The 26,030-nt window shown below is 40.8% G+C and overlaps 5 protein-coding genes, 2 long non-coding RNA genes and 1 pseudogene across 14 annotated transcripts; 5 read left to right on the top strand and 3 right to left on the bottom strand.

Moving 5' to 3' along the window:
* Positions 1 to 289: 289 nt before the first annotated feature.
* Positions 290 to 1,787, top strand: LOC123477005 (annotated as a pseudogene). Its single transcript, XR_006652076.1, has 4 exons — positions 290 to 446; positions 534 to 786; positions 870 to 1,049; positions 1,113 to 1,787. The product of XR_006652076.1 is annotated as an uncharacterized LOC123477005 (transcript).
* Positions 1,788 to 1,857: 70 nt separating this feature from the next.
* On the bottom strand, positions 1,858 to 5,381 carry LOC116931945 (eukaryotic initiation factor 4A-I). The gene is made up of 9 exons (XM_032939632.2): positions 5,234 to 5,381; positions 4,735 to 4,870; positions 4,413 to 4,679; positions 4,197 to 4,353; positions 4,025 to 4,134; positions 3,832 to 3,963; positions 3,454 to 3,773; positions 3,198 to 3,388; positions 1,858 to 2,134 (listed from the first exon to the last, which is right to left on the bottom strand). The coding sequence occupies exons 1-8, from the start codon at positions 5,254 to 5,256 to the stop codon at positions 3,244 to 3,246; spliced, it is 1,290 nt and encodes a 429-aa protein (XP_032795523.1). The 5' UTR covers positions 5,257 to 5,381; the 3' UTR covers positions 1,858 to 2,134; positions 3,198 to 3,243.
* Positions 5,264 to 6,003, top strand: LOC123477007. Its single transcript, XR_006652078.1, has 2 exons — positions 5,264 to 5,720; positions 5,815 to 6,003. It is a non-coding gene; the product is annotated as an uncharacterized LOC123477007 (long non-coding RNA).
* A 2-nt stretch (positions 6,004 to 6,005) lies between these two features.
* On the bottom strand, positions 6,006 to 7,067 carry LOC123477006 (protein mago nashi homolog). Its single transcript, XM_045180101.1, has 4 exons — positions 6,667 to 7,067; positions 6,530 to 6,588; positions 6,280 to 6,473; positions 6,006 to 6,205 (listed from the first exon to the last, which is right to left on the bottom strand). Exons 1-4 carry the CDS (start codon positions 6,755 to 6,757, stop codon positions 6,106 to 6,108), a joined length of 444 nt encoding a protein of 147 aa, XP_045036036.1. The 5' UTR covers positions 6,758 to 7,067; the 3' UTR covers positions 6,006 to 6,105.
* A 2,320-nt stretch (positions 7,068 to 9,387) lies between these two features.
* On the top strand, positions 9,388 to 16,762 carry LOC116931944 (axin). 5 transcript variants are annotated; one of them, XM_032939627.2, is made up of 16 exons: positions 9,388 to 9,562; positions 11,784 to 12,016; positions 12,443 to 12,569; positions 12,638 to 12,969; positions 13,036 to 13,308; positions 13,375 to 13,661; positions 13,855 to 13,980; positions 14,117 to 14,270; positions 14,350 to 14,460; positions 14,524 to 14,668; positions 14,736 to 14,950; positions 15,014 to 15,351; positions 15,425 to 15,595; positions 15,667 to 15,740; positions 15,817 to 15,967; positions 16,042 to 16,762. In XM_032939627.2, the coding sequence occupies exons 3-16, from the start codon at positions 12,506 to 12,508 to the stop codon at positions 16,166 to 16,168; spliced, it is 2,568 nt and encodes an 855-aa protein (XP_032795518.1). In that variant the 5' UTR covers positions 9,388 to 9,562; positions 11,784 to 12,016; positions 12,443 to 12,505; the 3' UTR covers positions 16,169 to 16,762. The 5 variants fall into 5 exon arrangements, with proteins under 5 accessions (XP_032795518.1, XP_032795521.1, XP_032795520.1 ...); XM_032939629.2 differs by lacking the exon at positions 9,388 to 9,562 and adding an exon at positions 11,132 to 11,322 and having other exon boundaries at positions 13,858 to 13,980; XM_032939628.2 differs by lacking the exon at positions 9,388 to 9,562 and adding an exon at positions 11,132 to 11,322 and having other exon boundaries at positions 14,353 to 14,460.
* A 1,742-nt stretch (positions 16,763 to 18,504) lies between these two features.
* On the top strand, positions 18,505 to 20,007 carry LOC116931942 (nucleoporin Nup37). The gene is made up of 6 exons (XM_032939625.2): positions 18,505 to 18,772; positions 18,860 to 19,039; positions 19,098 to 19,251; positions 19,320 to 19,548; positions 19,639 to 19,795; positions 19,858 to 20,007. The coding sequence occupies exons 1-6, from the start codon at positions 18,623 to 18,625 to the stop codon at positions 19,948 to 19,950; spliced, it is 963 nt and encodes a 320-aa protein (XP_032795516.2). The 5' UTR covers positions 18,505 to 18,622; the 3' UTR covers positions 19,951 to 20,007.
* LOC123477003 lies at positions 18,806 to 20,139 on the bottom strand. 3 transcript variants are annotated; one of them, XR_006652075.1, is made up of 4 exons: positions 19,998 to 20,139; positions 19,853 to 19,918; positions 19,416 to 19,788; positions 18,806 to 19,349 (listed from the first exon to the last, which is right to left on the bottom strand). It is a non-coding gene; the product is annotated as an uncharacterized LOC123477003 (long non-coding RNA). The 3 variants fall into 3 exon arrangements; XR_006652074.1 differs by having other exon boundaries at positions 18,806 to 19,788; positions 19,853 to 19,938; XR_006652073.1 differs by having other exon boundaries at positions 18,806 to 19,788.
* A 350-nt stretch (positions 20,140 to 20,489) lies between these two features.
* Positions 20,490 to 25,719, top strand: LOC123477137 (histone-lysine N-methyltransferase SETD1-like). The gene is made up of 18 exons (XM_045180557.1): positions 20,490 to 20,646; positions 20,763 to 21,017; positions 21,090 to 21,182; positions 21,248 to 21,434; positions 21,493 to 22,164; positions 22,231 to 22,621; positions 22,710 to 22,798; positions 22,875 to 23,125; positions 23,189 to 23,272; positions 23,330 to 23,428; positions 23,490 to 23,690; positions 23,780 to 24,106; positions 24,168 to 24,359; positions 24,420 to 24,644; positions 24,709 to 24,858; positions 24,937 to 25,044; positions 25,118 to 25,267; positions 25,336 to 25,719. Exons 2-18 carry the CDS (start codon positions 20,817 to 20,819, stop codon positions 25,507 to 25,509), a joined length of 3,594 nt encoding a protein of 1,197 aa, XP_045036492.1. The 5' UTR covers positions 20,490 to 20,646; positions 20,763 to 20,816; the 3' UTR covers positions 25,510 to 25,719.
* Positions 25,720 to 26,030: the final 311 nt, after the last annotated feature.

The raw sequence follows: 26,030 nt of genomic DNA, 5'->3' as shown, positions 1-26,030 counted from the left end.
CAAAGGTCGTCAAAGAAAAGAAAAAAAAACGGTGACGACCTTTGCCGCGATGCGGTCAGCTTCATCTTCTGGACACTTGAAACAGGTAGAATCGTGTGCCAACGTATACCAACTGCACGCGGAGGCAGCCGACCTTGTACTAGAGCCGATAGGAAGGACGCGAAAGCTGAAAAAGAACAAACCGACTAGCATAACTAAGTTCCGGCTCACTCTTCTTCTTTTTTTTTTCTTTTTCGATCTTCTCTCTCTCTCTCCCCTTTACTCACGCAATGTTCTAGAGAGAGGGGGAGAGAGAGAGAGAGAAGGAGAGGCCTCGGAAAGGCTTCAACGGGCCCGGGACCCGGTTATATAAGAGGCTGACGGCAGGTAGTATCAACAGTTGGACAGAACCAACAGTGGAAACAACAACCCACATCTCGTGCAATACCAAATTATCATTCAAACAAGTAAGTTCTTCATTTTTGGAGTCGCCTTTCTTTCACAATTCGTCTTTAAGGACATTTTAAAAATCATTGATTTATTTTCGAAACCAGTTTGTCAACATGTTCCGCCCGATGTTATTCTTCACTTTAATGCTGACTGTCACCCTGGTGACTTGCCGACCTGACAAGCTGGATGCTGATCTCAAAGCAGCGATGGAAGCCAAAGCTGCAATGGAAGCTAAAGCGGCCATGGAAGCCAAAGCGGCCATGGGTAAAAGCGTCGAAGTGTCCGGCAAAGGAGGCAGCGATATCAACGACGGTGGAAGATTATTGTCGCTACCGGAAGCTGACGCTTGCGCACAAAGTAACATTCCATTTTTATTTGTTTTTTTACTGGTTTTTTAATTTGAATGCCAATTTTTTGTATTCAAAAAAAAAAAAAAAAAGGACCGAAACAATGGGAACGCAATGGACATTGGTACTTTTTGAGCACGAACGTCAGCGCTTATAAGGATATCAAGAGCGATTGGTTGGATGCCCGTAATCTGTGCCGTAAACACTGCATGGACGCCATCAGCATCGAAACGGTCGAAGAGAACGACATGGTGCTCGACATACTGGAGAAACGTAATACATAATTTTCTCTCTTCTCCATAATCAAATGATTGACCAACCGTAAAACCCCAACAGAGAAACTACCCTACATTTGGACGAGCGGACGTTTGTGCAACTTCAAAGGGCTGTGATCGTGAAGATTTGCAACCCGTCTTGATCAACGGATGGTTCTGGTCGGGTTCCGGCGTCAAATTGGCCAAGACCAACGAAACTCCCGCCGGTTGGGGTTATCAGCCATGGAGCGCTACTGGCCATTTTAAGAGACCGCAACCCGACAACGCTGAATTCGAAATCAACGAGACCAAGGAATCTTGCCTGGGCGTGCTCAATAACGTCTACAAGGACGGCATCAAATGGCACGACATTGGATGCTATCACACCAAGGCCGTCATCTGCGAAGATTCGCCTCCTCTTCTCCAGTACATTGCTGCCACCAACCCTAACATCAAATTGTAAAAGACTCAGAACAAGCACCGAATTTTTTAATAAAAAACAACAACAAATGTCAGAGGATTCGCAGTTTGTTTCCAGTTAGACTAAATCAACAATTTCCTGGAACAAACCAAAAATAAAAACAAAAACTCGTCACAACGCAAAAAAAAACAAACAAAAAACATGTTGATGTTATTCAATGCTCTCCATCAAGCGTACTATTATTTAACCTACTAAAACTACCTTGCGTATTCGTACAATCAAAAACACACCCACGCACAATGTTTTCGTATTTTTCAATACATTCGTTCACTCAAATCCAGTTTTTTTCCTGTCCCTTTTATACTTATGAACTAATGTCGACGAGTAAATGAAAAATTCAGACACATTTCATTGAACGGCCATGACTGTATTCAGAGCAACAGAGTCAAGAGGTACTGATGTTGTGAAAGAACGCTGGAGCTGGTAATGTCACGTGATTCTCTTTTTTTTTTTTTTTTTCCTTTTTTTCGTTCTCAGATAATCCAAAGCGCACAACAAAAAAAATTTTAAATTTAATGTAAAAAAAAAAATCACTCCTGTAGCCGACGACGACGATGTAGCCAGCCTTCACACATCAGCACGCTCCTTCTCAATCTGCAAACTCACGATGGGTCATCACGGTCCTTAACGGGTGGCCAGAACGAACCGCGATAGAGAAAAAAAAAATAAGAAAAAAAATTGAATGTGAATCAAAAAGCACGAATTGGACAAAAGTTTGTATTAATAAGAAAGCCAATAAAAAAATTGGGAGGTGAAATAAAAGGACGACACGGAAAGAGGAAGAGGGGAAACACTTCCATCGGATTTCAATTTTTACTTCGACATTAAAAAAAAAAAAAAAAACTTTTATCTTTGATAGAAATGAAGAGTTAATGAATTATAGCAATAGTGATACATATAAAGACGAAGGGGGTCTTATGTTCTTTTTCCGCCGACGCCTCTTACGGATTTGGAACCCTCGTCCCAGCACGCCGATCAATGTGGGTGAGAGAGGGATCCACATCCGGCCGGGCGGACGCTTGAGGGTCGGTCGGATACAAACCTCCGAACGCATGGTACAAGAGGGCAAGCAGCAAAAATAGAGTAGCGACAGTATACTCTTACAGAATTAGAAATTAAGTTGTTTGTGTTACACGTATCGAGATTGACAACGGAAAGTTGGTTGGTGGCGCAGCCAGTCCAGGGGAGGATGCCAATGACGACCCCCCCCTCGCTGAAGGCTTCCCAACTTCCTACCAAACTCTTGGATTGCTCGATGTTTTAGCATAAACTTATTGAAATTCTTTGAGAAAAAAAAAGGGGGCAATTTACGATAATAAAATGGAAGGGACCAAGAATTGCTACTAGTGGAAAATTAAATGTAATAAATCTAAGGATGGTAATACGAGGAACAAAAAAAAGTATAATAATTTTGAATGTCGCTACCACGACTTTCTTGATTATATAAGGAAAAAAAAAGTAATGCTTCGTCTGCTTCGAAATAGCTAACGGGACCAACAATGGCCTTGCAAGCCAAAACCTTCAAAACTTCTCAAATAGCTCGTTTTGTTTGGGGGTGGGAGGAAAGTGGAGAGAAATAGAGAGTGCGCTAACAGCAGCCGCACAAACTTTCAATTATCGTCTAGTCGTTTTGCAAAAAGAACCGTTTTCCGAGAATTAGCCAGTGCGATTTTCCGAAATACTCACAGGCCAAGATGCACAAGGGCAAACAAATCGTCTCTTTCTGTTTGTTTTAGATGAGGTCTGCCACGTTCATGGGCATAGCCTCAATCGTAGTATTGTAGTACTGTTCAATGTCACGAAGCACGCGCCAATCTTCCTCCGTCACGAAATTAATGGCCACACCTTTGCGACCGAATCGACCACCACGACCAATTCTGTTGATTTAAATTTTCATGTGTCAAATCAGATCCACTGTAAATCGAATTTCTATCAGGTTTACCTGTGGATGTAGTTTTCACGATGGTTGGGCAAATCATAGTTGATTACCAGCGACACCTGCTGAACGTCAATCCCGCGAGCGAGGAGATCGGTGGTGATCAAGACACGGGAAGAACCAGATCGGAACTCACGCATAATAACGTCACGCTCCTTCTGCTCCATCTCACCGTGCATAGCGGAAACGGTGAAATCTCTCTCATGCATCTTCTCTGTAAGCCAATCGACTTTCCTGCGAGTGTTGCAGAAAATGACGGCCTGAGTAATACTCAATGTGTCGTACAAGTCGCATAGCGTGTCCAATTTCCATTCTTCGCGTTCAACCTAATCAACAAAACATGCCATTTGGAGCTCGAGACACGTATAACATTAATCGCATTACCTGGACGTAGAACTGCTTGATACCCTCAAGCGTCAGCTCCTCCTTCTTGACGAGAATTCGGATAGGATTGCGCATGAAGTGATTCGTCACTTCCATGACATCAGCCGGCATCGTGGCGGAAAGCAGGATAACCTAAAATTAAAGTAAATAAAATTGAAGGTTTACGAAAAATGGGATTTAAATGAGCACTTACCTGCACTTCAGCGGGCAAATTCTTGAAAACATCGTAGATTTGGTCCTTGAAACCACGAGACAACATTTCATCGGCTTCATCCAACACGAACACTTTTATGCAACTCGTCTCTGGAGGTTTTCAAAAACGAGAAATGAATATAATGTATTTAATAAATGAACGCTATAATTACTCAGTGCTCGTCGGTTGATCATGTCGAAGACACGACCAGGTGTTCCAACGACAACATGGACCCCCTGCGACAGTTTGCGAAGATCCTCACGAACGTTGGTTCCACCAATGCAAGCGTGGCATTGTGCATCCATATAGTCACCAAGAGCCAAAACAACCTAAGCGAAGAGCATAGGTGGTTGAAAATTTGTGGTATTTTTCCCTGTTTGTTTCATACCTTCTGAATCTGCTGAGCCAACTCGCGGGTGGGTGCCAATACAAGCGCCTGACATTCATTGGCATCGATGTCGATTTGCTGCAACAACGATATGGCGAAAGTGGCCGTCTTGCCGGTACCAGACTGGGCTTGAGCAATAACATCATGGCCCATAATACAGGGCAAAATGGCACGCTGCTGAATGGCAGAGGGACGCTCAAAACCATAAGCATAGATACCACGCAACAACTTTTCCTTCAACTTCATCTCATCGAAGTTATCCACAATCTAGAGGAAGTATGATTAGTTACGTTCCAATAAAGCAAAGTGTCAGCAAACTCACTTTGTCCCAGTTGGATTCAATGACACCATCAGGGTCCATGCCTGGTGGTCCATCATAGTTTCCACGGTCCTCAGCTTCTCCTTCAGGACGTTCTTCAGTCCCATTCTTAGGAGCCTTCCCACTCCAATTCTCTTCCCTTTAACAAACCATTCAACAATTAGTCATCTTGGAAAATTTCAGCATTCACTGTTAACACAAAGTTAGAAACCTACCAGACTTAAAGCAAACATTACTACTATAAAACATTGATCAACTTAATAGTAATACACTTAAGCATTCAGGAAATAAAAAAAATTAATCAACCCACGCCGCCATGATGTACCAACTGAGGCTACTCTCATGACGAATTCCCCAAAAAAGTTAACGTCTAACTGCCGGAGAATGGCTAAAAAAACAAATCCCAGAACTGCAGCGCTAAATAAAACGAATCATGGTGCATTTCTAGAAACTAAAACCGACACGTAAAATAATAAATAAACCACGAAATCGGCAGCAGTACCTGTTATCGTTCGAGTATGACATGTTTCACTATACACCGCCAAAAGTAAAGGACCTGGCACAGAATCGACTAAAAAACGGATGCAAAAGGGAATAGAACTTGCAGCGAAGGCAATTTTCGGATCGCACTATATGTACCCTAAACACACTTGACTGGTCACGACTCACGAATTGTTTTTTTTTATTAATCCCTTTTCTGCGTTTTCTTTTTTACTGCAGTGAATATTATTGAGCTGATTGAGATTAATATATCTGTAATTTTCATCTTTGTTTTACACCAACTAATTTTATTTCCTACAAACAATTTAAGTTAATAATTGAATGCAGCTACCAAGCAGTGAGGACGAAAATTTTAGCGCTGGAACTATGTTCATCCCTTTTTAGTGGGTTGGAAAATAAATTTTACGGTGAAATTCATTCAGCTTTTGTGTAGAAGGTTCATTTGTACATTGTTCGACATATCGCCAGCGACAATCATTGAATCTTTGGTAAATATGGCTGTCTGCCTGTCTCACTATTTTCAAGGATGCTACAACCGGTTCATTAATTATATTCGAATACATGTGTACTGTGGGCATCTAGTGGGTCAAATAACATATCACGGCTAATACCAAGACAAAATAGATAACAAGATTCCACTCGATTTTCGCCAAACAGTCCTACACCAATGTTTTGATATCAGTATATATATTTATGAGTATCAATGTGTAAAGTAATATGATTAAATCACATTACAGAACACCAAGAATAAATGTGAGAATTATAAAACAATGTTCAAGAAATCTTTTTATTAATCTGGAAAAAAACATACACCTTCCGGGATGGTTCGATGGAAAAATGACAGGAGTACAACACAAATCACAATCCAAAACTTTAAATGGGTTTTATCTTAAAGTGGAGACCAATGAGTGAGAACACTAGGCATTTCAAATCCTGGACCAAATAATAAAATGCACGTAATCCATCGGCATCCCTGAAATAAAACAAAATGAACAAAAAAAGGAGGATATTACAAAATATAGGCTGAAAAACAAATGGTTTTCATACTTTGACTGATTGACATCAACAAGTGAACCAATTTTTGATGTAGAGAATGAAATATGTTCATCTCCCATGACAATTTCCAATTCCTGTCTTCCAACACGATCAGGAGTTGGCCACAGGGAATCATCTTCTTGGAGAATTTCAGAATCTTCAATGATCCGCTTCAACTCATTCAAAACACTTTGATGAACATATGCCTATACCAAAGTTAGATATGGTAAAGTGAATATAGTCATATACATTGTCATTTTACCTCTTTTCTAATCATTGTGTCATTTTTGTAATTGGAATTATTGGCGTATCTCAGTTTGCCTGAAAAGAAATATAATAACCCGGCATTGAGTGAAAGGTTCATCCATTAAGTGAAGTCTTATTATAATGACATATTACCGTCAGGTCTGAATTCAAACTCGAGAAACTCATGCCCAAATTTTCCTTTATGCCCAACGTAATATCGTAAATAAAATTCACTTTTCGGCATTATGTGTAATAATTTACGATAAAGTTTTCGGTGAAAATTAACCCACGCTACTTTCTTGTACTGCTAGCTTTCCCCTCCTCCAGTGCCCAAACAAATTCTGAGTCCGATCCCTAAACACATTCTCGCATCTTTTTTAAAATTTTTATTCAAAAATTACTGAAATTCAAACAAATCTATCAATTGAATTAGTATTTAGTTAAAACTATTTATAGCCTATAGATCTAACACTTGGTATACGCAAACGAAGTAAACATAAAATATATCTGAAGACCAAAGTTGTAACGATGTCTAATATCCGTGATTCTCCGATTCACTGCGTCACAGTCTGACTGCGTATCAAGTTTAATGGACGCTCATAGCGCCCTGGCAGTTGACTATGAAACAGTAAAAAAAACGAAGACATTACTCAAGAAACGAAAGTAAACGTTGACTGGCCGATTCCTGTTTATTAGCGGTTGATTAAGCATGTTTCTTTAACAGCGCATACACACTAACGAGATTTTCAAACTGGTCTTAGCTATCGCGCCAGTCCGTTCCGGTGTTTAACACATGCTTCATTCGAGTTTAAATTATAAATAATTGTATCGGAAATTAAAATTGCCTTTAGAATGCTGAAAAACCAAAAACAATACCCAATTAAAGGACCTAAAGTTTTTGTCTTTTTGTTGGGCTTCCCCTCCTCCTACTAATTTACGAACATAAGATTACTATTATTGGAAAAACTATCCGTCAAAAATTCACAAAATTTGGTTGAACCAAATAGTACTTGATGAAGGCTTTTCATTTGTGTATTTATAGTAAAATCGTTATAAACCAACAATTTTAAGGACTAATGATTTTTTTGGTTTTGTGGATTGGGTCGAGTATATCTGTGAAGTGCAAAAATTCCGAAAAACATCTCATTAAAAATGTGTTGCTTACAACAGTTCTGTCACGAATTTTACACAAATGAATAGCCCTCGTCAAGCGCTATTGATTACAGTGACATTAATGAGTTTTGAACTTATAGCTTTTCCGATAATAGTTGTTTTAAGTACGGTACGTGAACTAGTAGGTGGAGGGGAAGCCCAACGAAAAATAAAAAAACTGTGGGACCTTCATTTAGGCGTTACTTTTAGTTAATCTATGTTTGAAAGATAATTTTTAAATTCCTGGTAAACATTAGAAATGTTATGATGCAATTTTAAACTGCTGATACAATTATTAAGAATTTATGTGAAAGCATGTATTAAATACTAGAAGATACTGGCGCGCCAGCACTGGAAATCTTGCGTAAATACTTTTCAGTTTCTGAAACTAAGTGCACAATAGTACCGCTAGAAGTCCCTCATACCTTCAATTTTTTAATCACAGGCATGTTACATTGCTTCGGTTGTTGAACGTCGGTAAACAAAAACAAAATCCAAGCATTTCGTTCTTGATTTTGCAGTGCTATAGGCGATTAAGATATTTTGAACGAAAAAAAAAAATGTTTTTACGAACGAATCCTAATTTCAACGTGACTTGGCAGATTTATAGAATGGATTTGACGACTTGATAAAGTAAATCCCGTTACTAAACTGCGTAATACTCGCCTACATCCGATGTCATTAGAATATATACTATCATTAGAAACTTATCTGGCAAGTGTCAATCAAGCGTGAAATCAATTTCTCTGAGCTCTTTATAAGCTCAACTACATACGCCTAGACTTTTATTTCTTTGGATGACTGCTGATATTGATCTTGGAAATTTTTGAAAACGTAAACAAGTCCCTTTTCAGGCCATGTTGACATTGACATAGAACAACGTTTATGGCAAATAAATCTTCTAGCCTTTATCACGGACGTGACAGAATGATCTCAAAATTTGAACTTTGTGTGCGCCCAATATTTTGATGACTCAGACATTTATTGGAAAAGAAAAAAAAATAACAAAGGGCACGAAAATAATTAATATGTAGCGCGATAACATCTCTTTTCGCTGCTGCTTTGTGATTTCGGCGTATTGAATGTAATGAACCACTCCTTAACGCAAAAGGCCTATATAATAATTCCACGTTTAATCACAACCCTTACAGAGATTTCACAGAACTCATTGTTTGAACACGGATATGCGAGCAAATGTGTTTAGGCAAACAACAGTAATATACTAATATAATGACTGAAGAAAGCCGCCTATGGCAGCGCCAAGATGTCGCGTATGTAAGCCGTTCTTTCTTCATTTGAGGTTCTTATCGCTCGCCGGGCGGCTATCCTTTTTTCTTCTCTGTTTTCCTCAAAAAAAAAAAAAAAAAAGGAAGAAATTTTGTTTTTATATATTTTTACGAGTAAAAAGAAACCGCCGCTCGCGCCGCTTGTGTAATCTGATTTTCCCGTGTGTATGTGTGTGTACGAGAAGAGAGAGATAATTCCAAATGATGCTGCAGTTAGACAGGACTGCCCAGTCCGCTGAGTGATCATCATCGGGCGAGACAAATGAGTGCTGAGGCCAATAGACCCGCGCCGCCGCGTGGAATATATAGCTTTTATATACCATTCGGGACTGTGGCCGTAGATAAAAACAAAATGCGGCAACCGCTATGTGGCGACCTTTAACATAAATATCAGATCCATCTTGTGAATGACACAGATATGCCTCTGTAGAGTAGGAAGAAGAAAGGACTTGGTTGGCGAGGTGTTTAGACGTGTTCGCGGTAAAGTGGTCGGACGATTCCGATTGTTGTTGTTTTGTCATCCATCATCAGTTCTATTCGAATGCCGGACACTCTGGAACTAATTTGCCGACTTCACTGCGCAGTTTTATTCTCTCTCTCTCCACAATCAAGTAAGAAAGAGGTTATCTCGATTCGATTTTAGGTATATTATTTAGTTGAATTAGCATGTAAATTGATCCTCGGAACATCCATCACGTTGTCGGCGGAAGTCGCTTTCTCTGCGTTTGATCGTTCGACGACGACATTCGGCGGTGAGCTTACAACAATCCATAAGACAAGAGAAAAAAAAAAGGCTGATCTATATTTACGAGAGTTGTCGGCATTTTGGCTCGAATCCATCTGCTTTGGTCGCGTAATCGAGCAAGAGTCACTTTACCTTGACACGTCTCTCCTCCCATGGAATGTTACTGAGCAGCACACACACATTCTCGCCCGCATTGAGAAAGAGATAGATGACATCAACAGCCCCGCAGCACTGTAAAAGATAGCTAGAGTTGTTATTTTCTTTTTTTACTTTTCTTAAGAGAAAAATAAAAAGAGCCGCGGGTCAGAGGCAGTACAAGAAAAGCCGCCACTGCCGCCGCCGCCTTCTACTTTTTTTTTTTCCTCCTTCCTTTTTTTTTTAACACACAGTCTTGATTATCGCGTAGTGCGCCCTTTTTTTTTATTTCTTCGCTGGTCGACGTGAAGACCTTGAGTGGCTACCGCCGCCGACGAAGAAAAACCCCTCTGTGAGGCAGGAGCAATGACGGCGACCCACAATGTATGTACCACTATTAAGGGCAATCATCAGAGTAGGAAACATGACCGACATGATGTCTTGATGGCCCCCACACACCAAAATTAGGTGAGGGCAAAATGCCAGGAGCTTCAGAAAGTGGATCGACCTTTAGATCAACATTTAGATTGATCTCTTTTAACTGACGTGATGGATTTTCTTGCGCCGTTGGAGTCGGAAATGCGCAAAGTCAACTTTTCTACGGTGCCGTAGAGTATACAATCGAACAAATAAGATTACAGCTCAATCGCATCAAATGTCTGGCTCTTAATTTTCTTGACAGAGCAAAACCAGCTTTTCCGCTGGGGCTAGTCTTGTATAAGTACTAAGCAAATTATGAACAATTCTTTGAAAAAAGAAAATAGGTGGCCAATGCATTTTGTTCTTCACGCGACCTGCGACATCAAGTGCCTTTGATCTAAATCAGATTAAAGCCGTATGATGGTACTTTAACTTGCTTTGCCTTACTCTATTAACTGTCGATTGCTTGCCATACCAAGGAATTTCTTTTTTAGTACGAAACTACCAAATGTGTAATACCAACAACAACTGATACGTTTCACGCAGTTTCAAAACCCGCTTGAAAGCTTTTTTTTTCTTCCTCTTTTTGTTCGGTGCACTTTGATGCCCTTTCATGGATGCATTATGCACGCAACACTCGAGATGTATGTATAAGATTATTGCCAATGTAAAAAAGTAAAGATCATTAGGCGATTTTCCGAAAATGTCGGCACCTGCCATGGCTTCCTGCATGAAAGTAAAAGACAAGATAGAAAAAAAAAAGGAATATGGAATCTTGGGGATTCTTTTGCGTTGGAAGAATTTTTTTAAGTTTTGAATCGATAGTTAAGGATGCGTTATCGATAGACTCCATATGCATAATCGATAGTTGAAAGGAAAAATTGGGGAATGGAATGAAGAGTTGTTTGGAGTCTGAAGCGAAAACCGTCCTTTTTCCCAGTTTCATTTATTTAATTTTTTTTTTGTGTTTTCTGTTTCTTTCCTGAGTTTTGGGCCGTTGTTGACTCGTATCCTCTACGGTCAGAACTCAAACCCACCCCTCAAAGCTGAAGTAAAAACTAGATGGAAAAGGTAAAAAAGAAATAAAAGGAAAAACATATTCTGACAGAGTGATGCCCCTAGGTTATGCCCCTACCATACATCTGAAAAGTGACAATGGGCAAACGATAGGTTTTCATGTACGTCTCCCGTGCCCTAGTGATTATTTTCTATCTAGGCAAGTCCATTTTACCACTCTACTTATTGAATATGAGAGAAATAAAATGGAAGTCTTGACTACGGGATGCATCACTCTTTTGTCAGGATTGTGAGCACAGTCTGTATTGATCGACCTGGTGAGAGCCATCCTAGACTGAGAAGGGAGAACTCAGAGAGCAATATTTCTCTCTTCCCCTTCTCATTTTTAATTCTAAAGCTCTCATGCAGTTTTTTCCAGCTGTCAAATATTGTGCACATATGAGGAGTGGAGAACACAATAGCTTGTGCATATGGATAACAAACCGTTCGATAACTCTTGTACTCTTCTATTACAGGTTTTCATCCAGAACTCATGACAACAATTGGACCACTCATGTGAAGCTATCGGGCCTCATTAAGGACTGAAGAGATCGACCCAATAGTTGCATCCCCCACAGACCGTCCAATTATGTTGATGCAGTAGTGATTCGTCGCAGTGTGCCTTATTCATAGCGTGCCTCATAGTGAAACCAACTCCTCCTCTGCTTCACCCCTCGTATTTCACCAGTCTGGAACTAGATGCTGCCTGGTAAGCAACCTCTGTTTTTTACCATTTCTATTGTAGTTCATTTTTTTCCTATTGTTATCAAGCATTCACTAAAAAATGAGAAATCTCCCTACTCATTGTTACGTTGTCAGATTATATTTCGCGCTCCAACGATTCCAATCAATGCGTACCCACCAAGACTTTCAGTTATTTTTTTTTATTGTGCTCCAGAGGGGTGGGGGTCTCTTCCAAAGCCGGATATGAGTTCCGAGATGGATTCTCTACAGTTCTGCCTTTTCGATGAGTTTTAGTTCCTTTTCTGAAGTTGCCAACCTCGGTTCAGTAATTCTACAAGTTTAAGCCTCTGTTTACTAGTGAAAAACGATGACAAAGTTGATACGTGCTTCATGTGTGAAAATGCACTTCTGCTCTAATGATTTTATTCGTCATCATTTCTTCCGTGTTCAGGTGATGCTGCTCCTGTTTTATTTATCCTCCGTTGATTGCAACGAGCTTGTACAGTGTTAAGTGATGAATGGAGGTGGAGCTGTGACCCGTTTTTCGGAATCTGCCCCTCGTCCCCCTGTCTTCCCAGGTAATTTGGTTAGTCACAATTTCCTCACAAAGTTTCAGTTGACATATTTTTGTCATGCTTTATTCTAGGCGAAGAAAATGTGCCGCAAAGTCAGGTGAAGATGGATCCATGGGCTTCGCGGTTCGGAAGGCGGGGCCCGTCGCATCCCTCGACGCTGTCGCCCTCCAAAGGTTCATCACCCGTCCTCACGCCGCGCAGGCATGGCCAGTCGATGGATGAGAGCGACTTGGCGCGCCGCTACGAACCGGCTGAAGGATCGGCCTCCACCTCTCCACCTTTGGCCGAAACGCCTCCCTACTTGCGATGGGCTGAAAATCTTCATTTCCTCCTTACCGATCCCGACGGTGTCGAACTCTTCGAAAAATATCTCGAACAGGAAAATTGCTCCCATTTACTCAAAGTATTCCTAACTCCCTTTAAACGTTGGTCAGTCTTTTTATACTAAATAATTTAATTTTTTGTATAGTTCTGGTTTGCCTGCGAAGGCCTTAAACGGCAGTGGGCAGAAGATCCCGACAAAGCTATTCAAATTATCCAAGTCATTCATAAAAAGTACATCAGGCCTAGAAGGGTCAATGTATCAGAACTGGTTCGCCGTGAAATTAATGACCGAGTGGCCAATAGAGCTACGTTAGACGCTCACATCTTTGACGAAGCGCAAAAAGATGTCGAAGATATTATTCGTAGCTCAGTTTACGTCAATTTCCTAAATTCAGACGTCTATTTATCGTACATCCAAGTAAAACGTTTTCGTCTTTGAATGTCTTCTTTCCTTAACATTTTAATCTGTGTGTATGTATAACAGTCTATGCAAAATGGCCTGCCGGATTCACCACGAAGTGGCCGGAGTCAAGGAGGAGGTTCAGAAAACACAGCCAAATCCTCCGTCGCCCCTGATCTCCTCGTAACGGGCGCTGTAGACGATCGAGGACCTCATCCCGGGCCATTACCAACTCTCCACGAAGATTCGGAATTGGCTTATCCCCCAGTCGAAGTGAACAAGCCAATCCAGCTGACGCTTGAGGCCTTAATGGCCACTAAACAGGACCGGATGAATGTCGAAATACGACCAGTAGGCGGGCCCTACACAGGGTGAGTCATGAGACAAGAGCTTGAATGAAAATTGCATTGCATGGTCAATTTTATAATTTTCATTTTATGTTGGCTCGTTTTTTTTTCTTCTTTTATTTCATTATCGGAATGCCGTTTTCCTAATTTTTCTTTCAAATTTTATTTATGATTTTGTTTCGGTTTCGCTTTTCTTTTACGTTCATTTTTGGGGTAGTAGTCGAGTGGTGCACAATCCATATCACGCACCTTACGCGCCGTACAATCCCGTTTCACGCCAGGATTCCGAGATTTCCTCTGATGCTCACACGGACGACACTCGATCGCTGACTGATAGTTCTGTGTAAGAGTTTTATTCCCAGAGTTTTAGCATGAATGCCTTACGTTTCTTTTTTGTTTTCGACTCATTTAATCAATATTTATAATGGATTGTTTTGTCCTGACCATTTACGTTTAAAAAAAATGTTTGGCTTGTATAGCGATGGCTCTATGCTGTTTTACCCAGCAAAGCCTAGCCGGCATCAGTTGCGCAAAGCTGCCCAAAAGATGAAAAACGATTGCATGCGAAATCGTGATCCGTCAATAAATCAGCCGTTCATCCCACGAACCCACCGTCCGCCACCCAAAGATCAGGTTATTCGCATTCATTCTTTTTTTTGTGTGTGTTCGGCCAGCATTACTTAAAAAAGTGTTGTTTTGATTTTGTACACAGCAGATGACACCCCAACAGCCGCATGAATTTGCCGCTCTTCTCATTCAAAAGTTGGAGGCTGTAAAGAGGGAACGAGAATCCGAAGAGAAATTACTTCGAATTGTTGCTGAGGTAAGTTCTCATGATTTCGATATCTCATTTTCGCTTACCAAAACGCCTGTTTGTTGTACACAGAGGGATAGTGAGGCAAGCGGCTTGGATGAACCTTGCCCTCAAGGCGCGCGCTTAAGACCCGGATCTGAATGCTCGGCCCGGGTTCTGGCTGAAGCATTGTCTAAGATCGCTCCGTCAAACGAAGCGGATACGCAATCGATTCTTGGTACTGCATACATCATAATATCCGTTGACCATTTCGTTTTGTAATCGATCTTTTTGCTTCATCATAGATAACCACGTACAGAGAATCTGGGCAGATCAAACGCCTTTACGATCGCCCGGTGCTCCCTCACCACGGCCGTGGTCCCCAGAAAACCGCCGCCGATTACCACCGAATTCTGTGGCTCTTCCCACCAAAGCCAGCGGGCCACCGATTATGAGCTCATCCGCTTATGGAGCCGGCTATTTTCAACGTTCGTCGGCCCATCACCGCCGGAAAGATAAGGTTCGTCAGCAGCGAATCGTTTTAATTGATTCAACTTGGATTTTGAAATGATGGATCTTTTAGGATATTGAAAAAGGATCGACGTATTCAGCCGATTCGGGTGCAATTCTCGATCAAGGTGACAGCGTAAGAGAAAATCGAGGCCACTTTTCCAAGTCGCAATCGATTCCGGATGCGCGTCGAATTGGGATGAGCCTCTCCGGAGGGGCTGGTAGTGCCGTTGGCAGCAAAAAGTCGGAATATGATCGTGTCCATGATAGCGGCCTTTGTCTGCATACAGACCCAAATCCAGGAACGCTAATGGCTCCACCTTCACAACCTCCCAAGGAAAAAGTGCTCCATTGGATCAGCACCAACGACAAGTGGCAAGAAGCCGATAGAGATCCGTCATCCAAACACAGGTAACTGATAACGCCTTGATGAAAATCAGCGTCACGCAAGGGTAACCAATATATTTTGCGCTGGAAAACAAAGGTCGCGCCCACCCAGTTCAACGTCACCCATTTCCTCGAGAAGGAGTCGGAAACAGGTGTCTGCATATGGCACTTCTCGGTCGGAGTCGTTAGAAAGAGCTGGAAAGTTGGCCGGTCCATTATCGCAAGCAGATGACGATATGGCTAGAAATCGTCCACCAACTAAGCCAAAGTAAGTTTATAGCCTTACTTTGAAGAGTTGAAATTGTTTTTGCTAACTAAATCGCTTTCTACAACTCTTAGGCCTAGCGTGTCACAACCAACTGCCACTCACTCGACTACAATGAAAAAACCAGCAAGCAGTGGAGCTCTCTCAGGTAAACCAAAACAATGCGTTGGTATCGTTGTGGAGAAAATATATTATTCTGTTTTCTTTGTATTGACCATTTTCAGGTGAAAGCGGAAGCACAGTTCCGCCAGAATGCACTGTTGTGACTTTCACCTTTGGAGATGAGCCCGTACCCTACCGTAGCAGAATACCTGGACGAACTGTCACACTCAAGCAATTCAAAGAAACTTGTTTACCCAAAAAAGGAAACTACAAGTATGATTTTTACTTGCACGACGCATTGACAGCCTTTGTTATTTAGATTTCCTGTTTCTTTTTTAAAATTCTAGGTACTACTTTAAGACGAATTGCGAAGACGACGTAGCGATGGCAGTTAATCAAGAGGTGATTGACGATTCCGAGATTTTACCGCTCTGGGAAGACAAAGTGCTCGGTATCGTCAAGCTGGTCGATTAAAATCGATGATGTTATAAAAAACGATATTGTCCTGGGAATTACGCAAACAAAAAATCTTTAATTGAACCTGAATATTATGTTGCAGCTTAAAAATACCCGTCTTCAAAGTTCAGCCCTGTCTTTTATGTTGTATGATGTTAGTTCTACTTTGTCATTTTCATCGGTTCACGCGTTATTATTTCTCTTAACTCCTGTCTTTTGATAGAAATGGGTTTCTTTTATTTCTTTTTCCTTTTATTTTGGAAAGCGTGCAACAATCGTGTCGTAGTAATTATCCTTTTCCAGCATGAATGAATATCTGTTTAATTGTCGAGCTGAGACCTCTCCTCCCTCCTGCATTTCTTTTTATAAGTTGTCTGGGCCAAAAAAACTAATTTAAGAAAAAATGTTGGAAGATTTGCCTTAGCCAGAATATTTTTTTCTTACTTCGCAACCGTGTACACATCCATCGAGTATTCTCCGAAAGATAAGGAATGATATGTGTTCAACTCGAATTCCTCATCTCACATTATCCTCCATCCCCTCCTCAAATAAAACGGCCACTTCATCTGATGCATTACTAACTCAACGTTTCATTACAATTTTATGAAATTCTTTTGTATAACAGTGTAACATTCATTTCATCTTCCAATTTTGAAGTTATTAAGTGGGATAAAAACAACTGGATATCGATAGTTGTAAAGACTAATCAAACCAATTCAAGAAGAACTTGGCGATGGCATGCACTCTTTAGGGCGAGTTACCAGTTACCAGAAGGCCTCCAGGGTTTACGACTTTTGAGGCGCGTTTTGGCGTGTACTTGGGTGACCAGAAAGGAGGTTGAGTTTCGATCAACCGTGTTTTGGTGCCAACCTGGTTGAACTCGACTAATGTTTTGGCGTCAACTGTTAACTTCTGTACAGTTGAGGTTCAACCGCAACCAGACGACTACATGGCCCAGCTCTACCACGGTCCAGAGCATGGTAGAACAGAACTAGCGCTTAGCCCCGCGCCAAGCTTTAACTCGATTCGGTGCGGGGATAATTTTTATCGGTGCGGTGATTTCGGTGCTCGGTGCCATCCCCGATTTCAATACGAAGCAATCCCCGATCCCGATCCCAATCGGTTCTGGTCCAGAACCGAGCTTGACGCCACACCCCTTTTTCGATGTGCGATAAATTTGTTTTGGCAAAATGCCTTGATAAACAGAAGTAGTCTGCTAACAAAAAGTTGTTTTATTTATGGTTTTGATTTTTGAATCCCTTATTTCTAGTTTAAATAAATTTTTTTAGTTAAAATTTTTTATTATATAAATATAAGTTATTTATAGTATAAAATTTATATTATAAAATTTTCGCATCCATTTAACCAGGAAATATTGAAACTGTATATTAAAAATTATTATTAGGCATTTAAAGTAATATTAGCGATCGGCCCCGATTAGCCATAATCGGGTTAACCGCCCCTCCCCGCCCCGGGAAAAGGCAATCGGGGCTTAATCGGGGTGCCATTTCCTCAGCCAGGGCGGGGCAGGGCAAAAATCGAGGTTTACCCGCTTGCCCTGACGCCATTTGCAAAAATGGCGCCTGAATTCAAACTACGAATTTGGGTCGGGTTTTTATCGGGGCAACCGGGGCGAATACCCCGATTTTCATTATAATAATCGATTTCAACTCGATCGATTATGTTTTTACGTCGATCGACTGATTGCATTCGGGGTTGCATCCCCGATTAGGCACCCCGATACAACCCGGTCGGGGTTCGAAAATTTTCACCCCGATCCCCGAACGCCCCACCCCGAGCCCCGAATTTCGAAACCTGATTGGCAAATTGCGCCCCGATTTGGGTCGGGGCCGATCCCTAAGTAATATAGATAAATATAAACACCGAGGATGAGGCAACTATGGCAACTGTTATAAGAAATAAAATGCTGGTTTGTGTGGGCGCGAACACATGTAAGATGTGCTTTTTTCAGCTTTGTTTTCAGCTTAGCGCCTGCACCTTCTGGTAGTAGTAAGCTGGTTCTCGGGTAATCGGGACCAATCCCTAGTCAAAACCCAAAATTACTCTGTCTCCTTCGATTGGGGTGATATTTATTCCCGTGAGATGGTTCGGTACCAGGTTTCGGGTTCAACCAGGCAGACCATCTCATCTTAGAAAATGGCGTCAGTAATAGTGGGAAAATAGATCGATATGCTGATATAAACAATTTATTTGTGATCGGGTCACACACCACGTTTAGATAACCCGATCCTCCCCCCCCCCCAAAAAAAAAGCCCATGGCCGGCCGACCCGCGCACCTGCCCTGAAAGCAAAATGACCCGCCCGAACCCTATTGACAATTTATAATCCGGCATCGCCGGTCTGCAGACTTATTTGTATTTCGTGCTTTCAAAGATTTCAGTATTAATAGTGGTAAATTCTTACTACAAGCACAAGACAGATTTGGAATTAAAAGATTGAATTAGAAAAGAAATGGGATCTCTTTCCAGACCGTTTCATTCAGTTGGGTTGGGCGATGAAGAAATTTTCTGTCTTTCTTTTTCTCCTTATGAATGGTCCAAGAATTTCCTAGCTATTGGCACTGGAAATAAGGTTGTTATTGCAAATGTTCAATATGAAAACGTAAGTGTTATGATTAAGTGCAGCCTCATCAACAAATGTGATATCAATATGTATTTACTCATTGCATGTCAATTGACATGCTTACAGGATGAAATTCAGTTCAATGTCATTCGTGAATTCCACCATCTCTGTCCGGTTATTACCTTAAGTTGGAGCGCACTTTCATCTAGTGATACGGTTCCAAAAGTCTGCAAGTTTGCTACAGCTGGTATTGATGGAAAAATCCGGATATATAGCAGTGATCTTGCTCAGTCTGAAAACATTTTAGTATATTTGCTCACATGTAGTTTATATAGGCTCCTTATGATAATTTTTTCTTTCAAAGGAGCTAAGTGGCCATACTGATAATGTCAATTGCATAGCTTTTCAACCAGATATAGATGACAAGTTTTTAATTTCTACATCTGATGATTTCACCTGTAAGATTTGGTCTGTGGAGAATGGAGATCTTTTGAAAACTATCCCTCTTCAATCATCAGGTGATTTCATAGTGCAACTGATAAACTTGAAGTAGTCCCAAGTATTAATCTAGAAAGTGGTATTGTAGGAATGGCTGTGAGGTTCAATCCTTCAGAGCCTAGCAAATTTTTTGTCATTGAAAAATCAGGAGTGACTACACTCTTCAGTACAATGAATTTTTCACCAGTCACTTCTTTGAGCAACAATTTCACTTGTCAGGATCCAGCTCTAGATGCTGATTGGTCCTCCTGCAATCCAACTTATATCATTACCGCATTAGGAGGTCGAATTCAACATTGGAATTTGAACTCCTTGAGGTATTTCCTTCGTTATGAAACCTATATTGTAGCAAGGAGTTTGGGAAATCAAGCAATAATTCTTTTCATTATTGCCTTTCTTTGTTTAAGCGTTCCCGAGGACACCACTACAGTGTCCTGCGAAATGGTTCGCAAGGTACGATTTCATCCAACGTTTGAAAATTTTATGGCGGTTCTGAGTTCACCAGGCCCTGTTGTTACTGTACTCCGTTCCATGGGTCCGGTTATGGTAACAGATTCCTTGATGGTAAGGGAAAAAAAATCTAAATTACATGCCTAATTTGAAAATATTAACCTTTTATACTTTAGGCAGCCAACGATCTTAGTTGGCATTTTTCTCTGCCCCTGCTTGCCGTAGCAAACGATAGATCTGTGCGGTTTTGGAAATTGCTATTAAAGTGACGTTTTGTAAATAAATTCAATTGATGAAATAAAATTGAATGGCGTACCAAACAAAAATATTTCTGACAAAAAATTTGTATTGCGAATGTGATTGACACTATTTGGGAGTGCTCATTCCACAAAGTAAACATTCCTATTGCACCGTCTGACTACTGCATTTCTGTCCCGCGCCTGCCTCTTAAATTGTCAGTATATCCCGTCTTTTTTATTACGTGAACGTGTTACGCACGTATATCGTTTAAGCCTGTTCGTCAATTTAGTTTTTTCGCATTAACGCAAAAGAATTTATTTGCGTTCGATTAGCAGTTGATTAGTCACTAACTGGTAACATGATTCTTCTACGGCGTGATTGGCTGTCAAACTATCGGCTGCTGGTTTTCTTTATTTTCAACTTCAACTCGATTTAACCTTACTTTCCTTCCCTGTATTTTTTACTAAAGTCGCTTATGGTTGTTCGAGCTATTTTCAGAATATTTTTTCTAAGGTGACTGGATTTTTCGAAAGAAATCGTGTTTGTTTATAGTAAAAAGAAAAAACATAAAAACAAAAGAAAGAAAATTTATTTATTTGAGAAGTCCGCAGTTACCCCCTGTTTAGCAGCAACCAATAACGTTATGCCGAATGGCTAACTGTTTGGTGAATGTTTGGGGACGTGTTTTGGATTTTTTATGGTGACATTTAACATGTATCTTTAAGGTAACTATTTTTTTTTTATTTTGGAAAATATGTATTCTTAATGCATTGCCGAGTTTTTAATAGCAAAAATTTATTTACGGTTTTTCAAAAATTATTCTTGGATTTTGCGCTGTCAGATACGGTTCGTCTGAAAGCCGTCTTGGTTTGATTTCAAACAATCAACACCAACCATGAATCCGGCCAAGCAAAAAAACTGGAAGCTCCTCACTGATCCTCTCATTATTAAAGGAGCAGTGAAGCTCTTTCGGTATGAGGGACAAGTCCAAGGAGATCCCACCTATCCTGCTGTTCATGTTCGAGATCCACGTTCTCAAATACAAAGGCTTTGGTCCAGGCCTGAAGTTCTTGATCTTCCAGTGCCAAGATTCAGGGTATGTACTATGTTTCACTTTTAATCAATTATAAATCACATATTTGCTCATTTGATGTGTCATTCCCAATAGATAGATGCAGAATACATAGGGGACCCACCCTCAGTTGAAGTCACTATATGTAATGTCAATGATAACATTGATAAAGTTTTTCTTGGAGATCTGGTATGTAATAGTTGCAAATCAATGTTAGTAATGTGGCATAATTTTTTTATTTCTTTTGTTTGTAGGTAAAAAAACATGGCCCATTTGAGGAACTTCAGATCTTTTACCACCCAAAAACCAATAAACATTTGGGATTGGCTAGAGTCATATTTGAGAATGTAAAAAATGCAAAAGCTTGTGTAGAAAAGCTCAATCAAACCTCAGTTATGGGAAGACCTTTACAAGTATTTCTTGACCCATTCGGTAACACACTGGCAACATTGTAGGTTTGTTATATTGCTAGAAAAATCTTTCTGTTATGAAATTGCAGGGGGCGGAGTGCAAAAACTCTTCGAAACGCTAACGACGGAGAAAAAGCCTGAGGTTAAACCCGAAATTAAAAAAATTGAAAACAAACCAAGTGAAGAGCCAGAAACGGTTGTTCCAGTTCCTCCTCTACAAGTCATACAAAGGGAGAAAAGCAGCAGTCAGCTGCAAACCACCAATAATCTTGAATCAGAAGAGCACTATTTTAATTCCAACGGCCATGCCGGTGTTGAGGGGTCCTACAATTTTCCTCCACCCTCATTCTCTGTTCCGCCACCCACTGCCGACTTCTATGGAGGTTGGCACCAGCAGTTTTGGAATACATCAGCTCCTTCGTGGGTCACGCAACCACCTCCAGAAGCAGCTCTCGCGAACAGCAATCATGAGGAAGAGAAGAAAGAGGAGGAGCCTCTCGTTTTGGATTTAGATTCGCGGATAGAGCTCCTCTTGAAGGGGAAGATCTCGGCGGCACTCAATACACCCGCTTTCCTACAACTTCATCTAGATGGTAGCAGTAATTCTGGTTCCTCGAGAAGTAGCAGTCGAGCTGCCGATCACGATAACAAAAATGTAGACCCTTGTTCCAGTCCACCACTCTCCCCACCTCCCTCCCCTTTCTTATCCCAAGAAATTTATTTTGAATATTATAAAGCTGCACATCCAGAACCCCCACAAGGTTAGTTTTAAAAGTTTGAACCTTATCGTTCTCGTGTTTTTTGTTAACAAGTTGGTGTTTTTCTAGCCCCACGTTTAAGTGGAGAGATACTTAACGACGAAATGAGCCTGTCCAGTTTAAGCTCCGGAGATGAAAAAATTTTCAACTCTGATGGAACTAAAATTGAAATAGATGACCAAAACGCAGGAGGCCCTTCATTTTCGCACTTTTTCCCTCCACCTTCAAACTACTCTTCTAGTGATCCCTACTTTGCGTGGCGGGGTATGTATGGAAATGCATACAATCAGTCCGCTGCATTCGCCTCGGGAACAAATAACGCTGCATATCCGAATTTCAATTATCCCCCGCCAAATGGATATCCCCCTTTGGTTGATGTGGCCCAATCTACTGCTTCCACCATGCAGAACAATGCGCAACCCGAACAAGGCGCAGAAGATCCTCATGCTGCAACCATTGAGTATGTTACATTTCACGATTACATAGAAGAAAGGAATCCTTCAAATATTTTATTTTTTTTGCTTTTTTTGCTTTTTTTGCTTTTATAGGGAAGTTGTGGATCGCATAGTTGCTGAACTTAAACAAATTTTGAAGAAAGATTTCAATCGACGGATGGTTGAGGGAACGGCATTCAAAGGTAAGTGTTACATAAGGTTTAGTGTCTTTATTTTCTTATTTTCCAGAGAATTAATTGTCGTGTCTTTATTTTATAGCATTCGAAAATTGGTGGGATGAGCAAAGTAAGCAGGAAACCAAAGGTCCGTTGACAAAGCCAAACTCTTTGAATTCGATAACGTCAGCTCTCCAGCAGCCAGGTCAGCCACCTCAGTCAGTGGCGCAAACAAGTGAACAACAGCCACAAGCCGCTACGAAAAAAGTGAGCCTAGGATTTGAAGGTCTCAATTTCGGTTTTGGATTGGGTTTAGGGCTAAGGGCGTCGATGCCGAAACTACCTTCATTCAGAGTACGTTAATAGCAAAGTTTTCATCGTCAATTACGTTCTGTAATTTACCGTTTCTGTTCATAGCGAAAGATAAGGCCTCCCTCCCCACCGCCAATGGATGGCGATTCCAGAAGGAGATTGCAGGATTCTGATGATGAATCTCGAGATGTAAATTGTTTGAATTTTTTGTGTTTGTAACTGATTATTAATGTTTAAATATTCTAGACACGTAACGACAGGCGATACAATCAAAGAGGTCGTGGTTCTTTGCGTTCCTTGTATAGCAGCAGTAGCAGCAGCAGTAGCAGCAGCAGTGACGATGAAGTAAGTTCTGCTAGATTGAAATATTTCTTCCCGATATCACTATCACTTATGAATTTATTAGGATCTTGAAGATAGACATCGAAAGCGGAATCGGCGGCAAAGAGGAAGCGTCTCATTTTCCTCGTCATCTTCTAGCTCTGATGATCGTTCCCACTCAGATTCGGATTCCATATCTGGTGCAGAGAGTATAAGTGAAGGAAGTTTACCTGATTCTCCTCGTCCAATGGCTAACAAAACTAGCCGAACAGAAACTTGCCTTGAGGTGGGTTGCACTTTTTTTCCCTGCGTTTTCCCTTTATTTACTTTATTTATTTTTCTTTTTTGCTTATCGCTGTTTTTTGTGTGCAATAGTTAGAGGAAGTATCGCCAGACAGACCTCCAACTCCTGGTACGCCTGATATTCGAGAGGAACCAGAGGATCGTTTATCCCACCTTATCGATCAGGCCAAAGAAAAAGAAGATAGTGACAGTTCGACATCTTCATCAGCCTCCTTTGTTTATAAAGATCATTGCTATTCATTACCTCCAAAGGAAGAACCTCCAGATGAAAAGGGCTCTTCCGCCTCCCCCTCACCTAAACGTGAAGATCATTTGAATGATAGGGTAAAATCGGAGAAGATTACCAAAGTGCCTAGCAAGCTCAAAAATGCTGAAGCACTCAAGAAGAAGCAATCAAAGGTATTAAAAGCAACTGTTGTCTTTTTATGGTTAAAATTTCAATTCATTTCAATTTAAACAGAGGGAGGCTAAGCGTATTCGTGATTCAACGACACCGGATCCGGTCTTACCTATCAAAAAGACCTTCGCGCCGCGCGATATGATAGAAGAAATGTCATACTTCTACGAATTTTTAGCCAAAGGGATTGATGCAGAAGACATATCCTATTTCCATAAAAGCTACGAAAATCTTCTGTCTCAGGACGCTTTACAGGTGTTGTCAATTACATATGTTTTGCTTGAAAAGACTCGTATATTAATTTTTCCCCTCCAGACTCAGGGCTACTGGCTCAATGACACGCATTGGGTGGACTATGATCCAACAGAGATGGATCCTTCACCGTCTAAACGAAAGAGAAAAGAAGAGCCCCGTCCTCACAAGTCTGGATCGGCACGAACCGAGGGCTACTATAAACTTGACAGTAAAGAGAAAGCCAAGCACAAGTCGCATTTCGCTCGATGCGTCACTGAAGACTCACGTTTGCTGGAAGCCAACGTCGTAATGCTATTATGAATGCCTTTCCATTATACTTTCCTTATGCATTTTACTTTTATAATTTTAGTCCTCCGTACGGACAGCTGGTCTGGGTCCTACAGATACGGGTAACAAGGGACAAGCACTGTCGCGTGAAGCTCGATCGAATCAACGAAGACTTCTAACAGCTTTTGGCTTAGAAAATGATTCTGATCTCCTGAAATTCAATCAGCTTAAGGTAGCACAATCAGCTGCTAGTTTTTCAGAAGCATGTGATTTTATTGTAAATATCATAATATTTTTCTTGGTTTTATAGTTCCGTGGGGCTAAATTAAAGTTCGGTAAGTCTTCGATTCACGACTGGGGACTTTTTGCCGTAGAATCGATTGCTGCGGATGAAATGGTGATTGAATACGTCGGGCAGGTAAATACCTCAATTTGTTGTTTTTTTATGGAGCATTTAATTGCAAGTCCTAATGAATCGGTGGATCTAAAAGGTTGTGCGTCCTGTGTTGGCCGACTTGCGAGAGACTCAATACGAAGCAGTCGGTATAGGCTCTTCATACTTATTTCGTGTGGATTTGGAGTACATCATAGACGCCACAAAATGCGGAAATCTGGCCCGCTTCATCAACCACTCATGCAATGTAAGTTTTTCTTTCTTTTTGTAATTCGTTTGAGCGCAAGTTAACTAATAAAATTGTATTATCAATAGCCAAATTGTTATGCTCGAGTCATCACTATCGAAAGCCAGAAAAAAATTGTGATCTATTCAAAACAACCTATTGGTGTTGGGGAAGAAATCACGTACGATTACAAGTTCCCCATCGAAGAGGACAAAATTGTTTGCCTCTGCGGCTCGAGCCAATGTCGTGGTACTTTGAATTGAACCAAGAAGACCTCAAACGGTTTCTGCCAACGGACGTGTTCCACTAAACGGACTTTGTACAAAATTCGTTATTTCGATTTACGATTCCTGCTTTCTACTTCTGTTTATCTTATTTGTCCATGATTTCAATGCGTTGAATAGTTTCGCCTTACTCACAAATTGGAATATGTAAAAAAAAAAAAAAATTGAAAATGAAAGAAACTGAATTGGTTTCGTTTTAATCAAACTATTTGACATAAAAGAATAGTGCGAGAAAGTAGGCTGGAAGTAGGTGCAGATTTCCAAATCCGTTTGAAATTTATAGAGTTTCGTCTAATTGAGAAGCGAGCATGGGCGAAACCGGCCAAACAAAAAGATAATGCAGTAGTGGGATATGGAAACTCACAGTCGGTAATAGGTACTTATAATTTAGAACGAGATTAGTTAAAAGGGGAAAAAAAGGAATAACGTTTTATTTGTCCGTTCATATAGAAAATATAAATTATAGATTGTGCGCTTTTGTGATATTTAAAGAGAAGCAT

This window comes from Daphnia magna, linkage group LG10 (assembly GCF_020631705.1).
Source record: "Daphnia magna isolate NIES linkage group LG10, ASM2063170v1.1, whole genome shotgun sequence".
In the NCBI taxonomy this organism is placed as follows: domain Eukaryota; kingdom Metazoa; phylum Arthropoda; class Branchiopoda; order Diplostraca; family Daphniidae; genus Daphnia; species Daphnia magna.
This window is presented reverse-complemented; position numbering and strand designations above follow the sequence as displayed.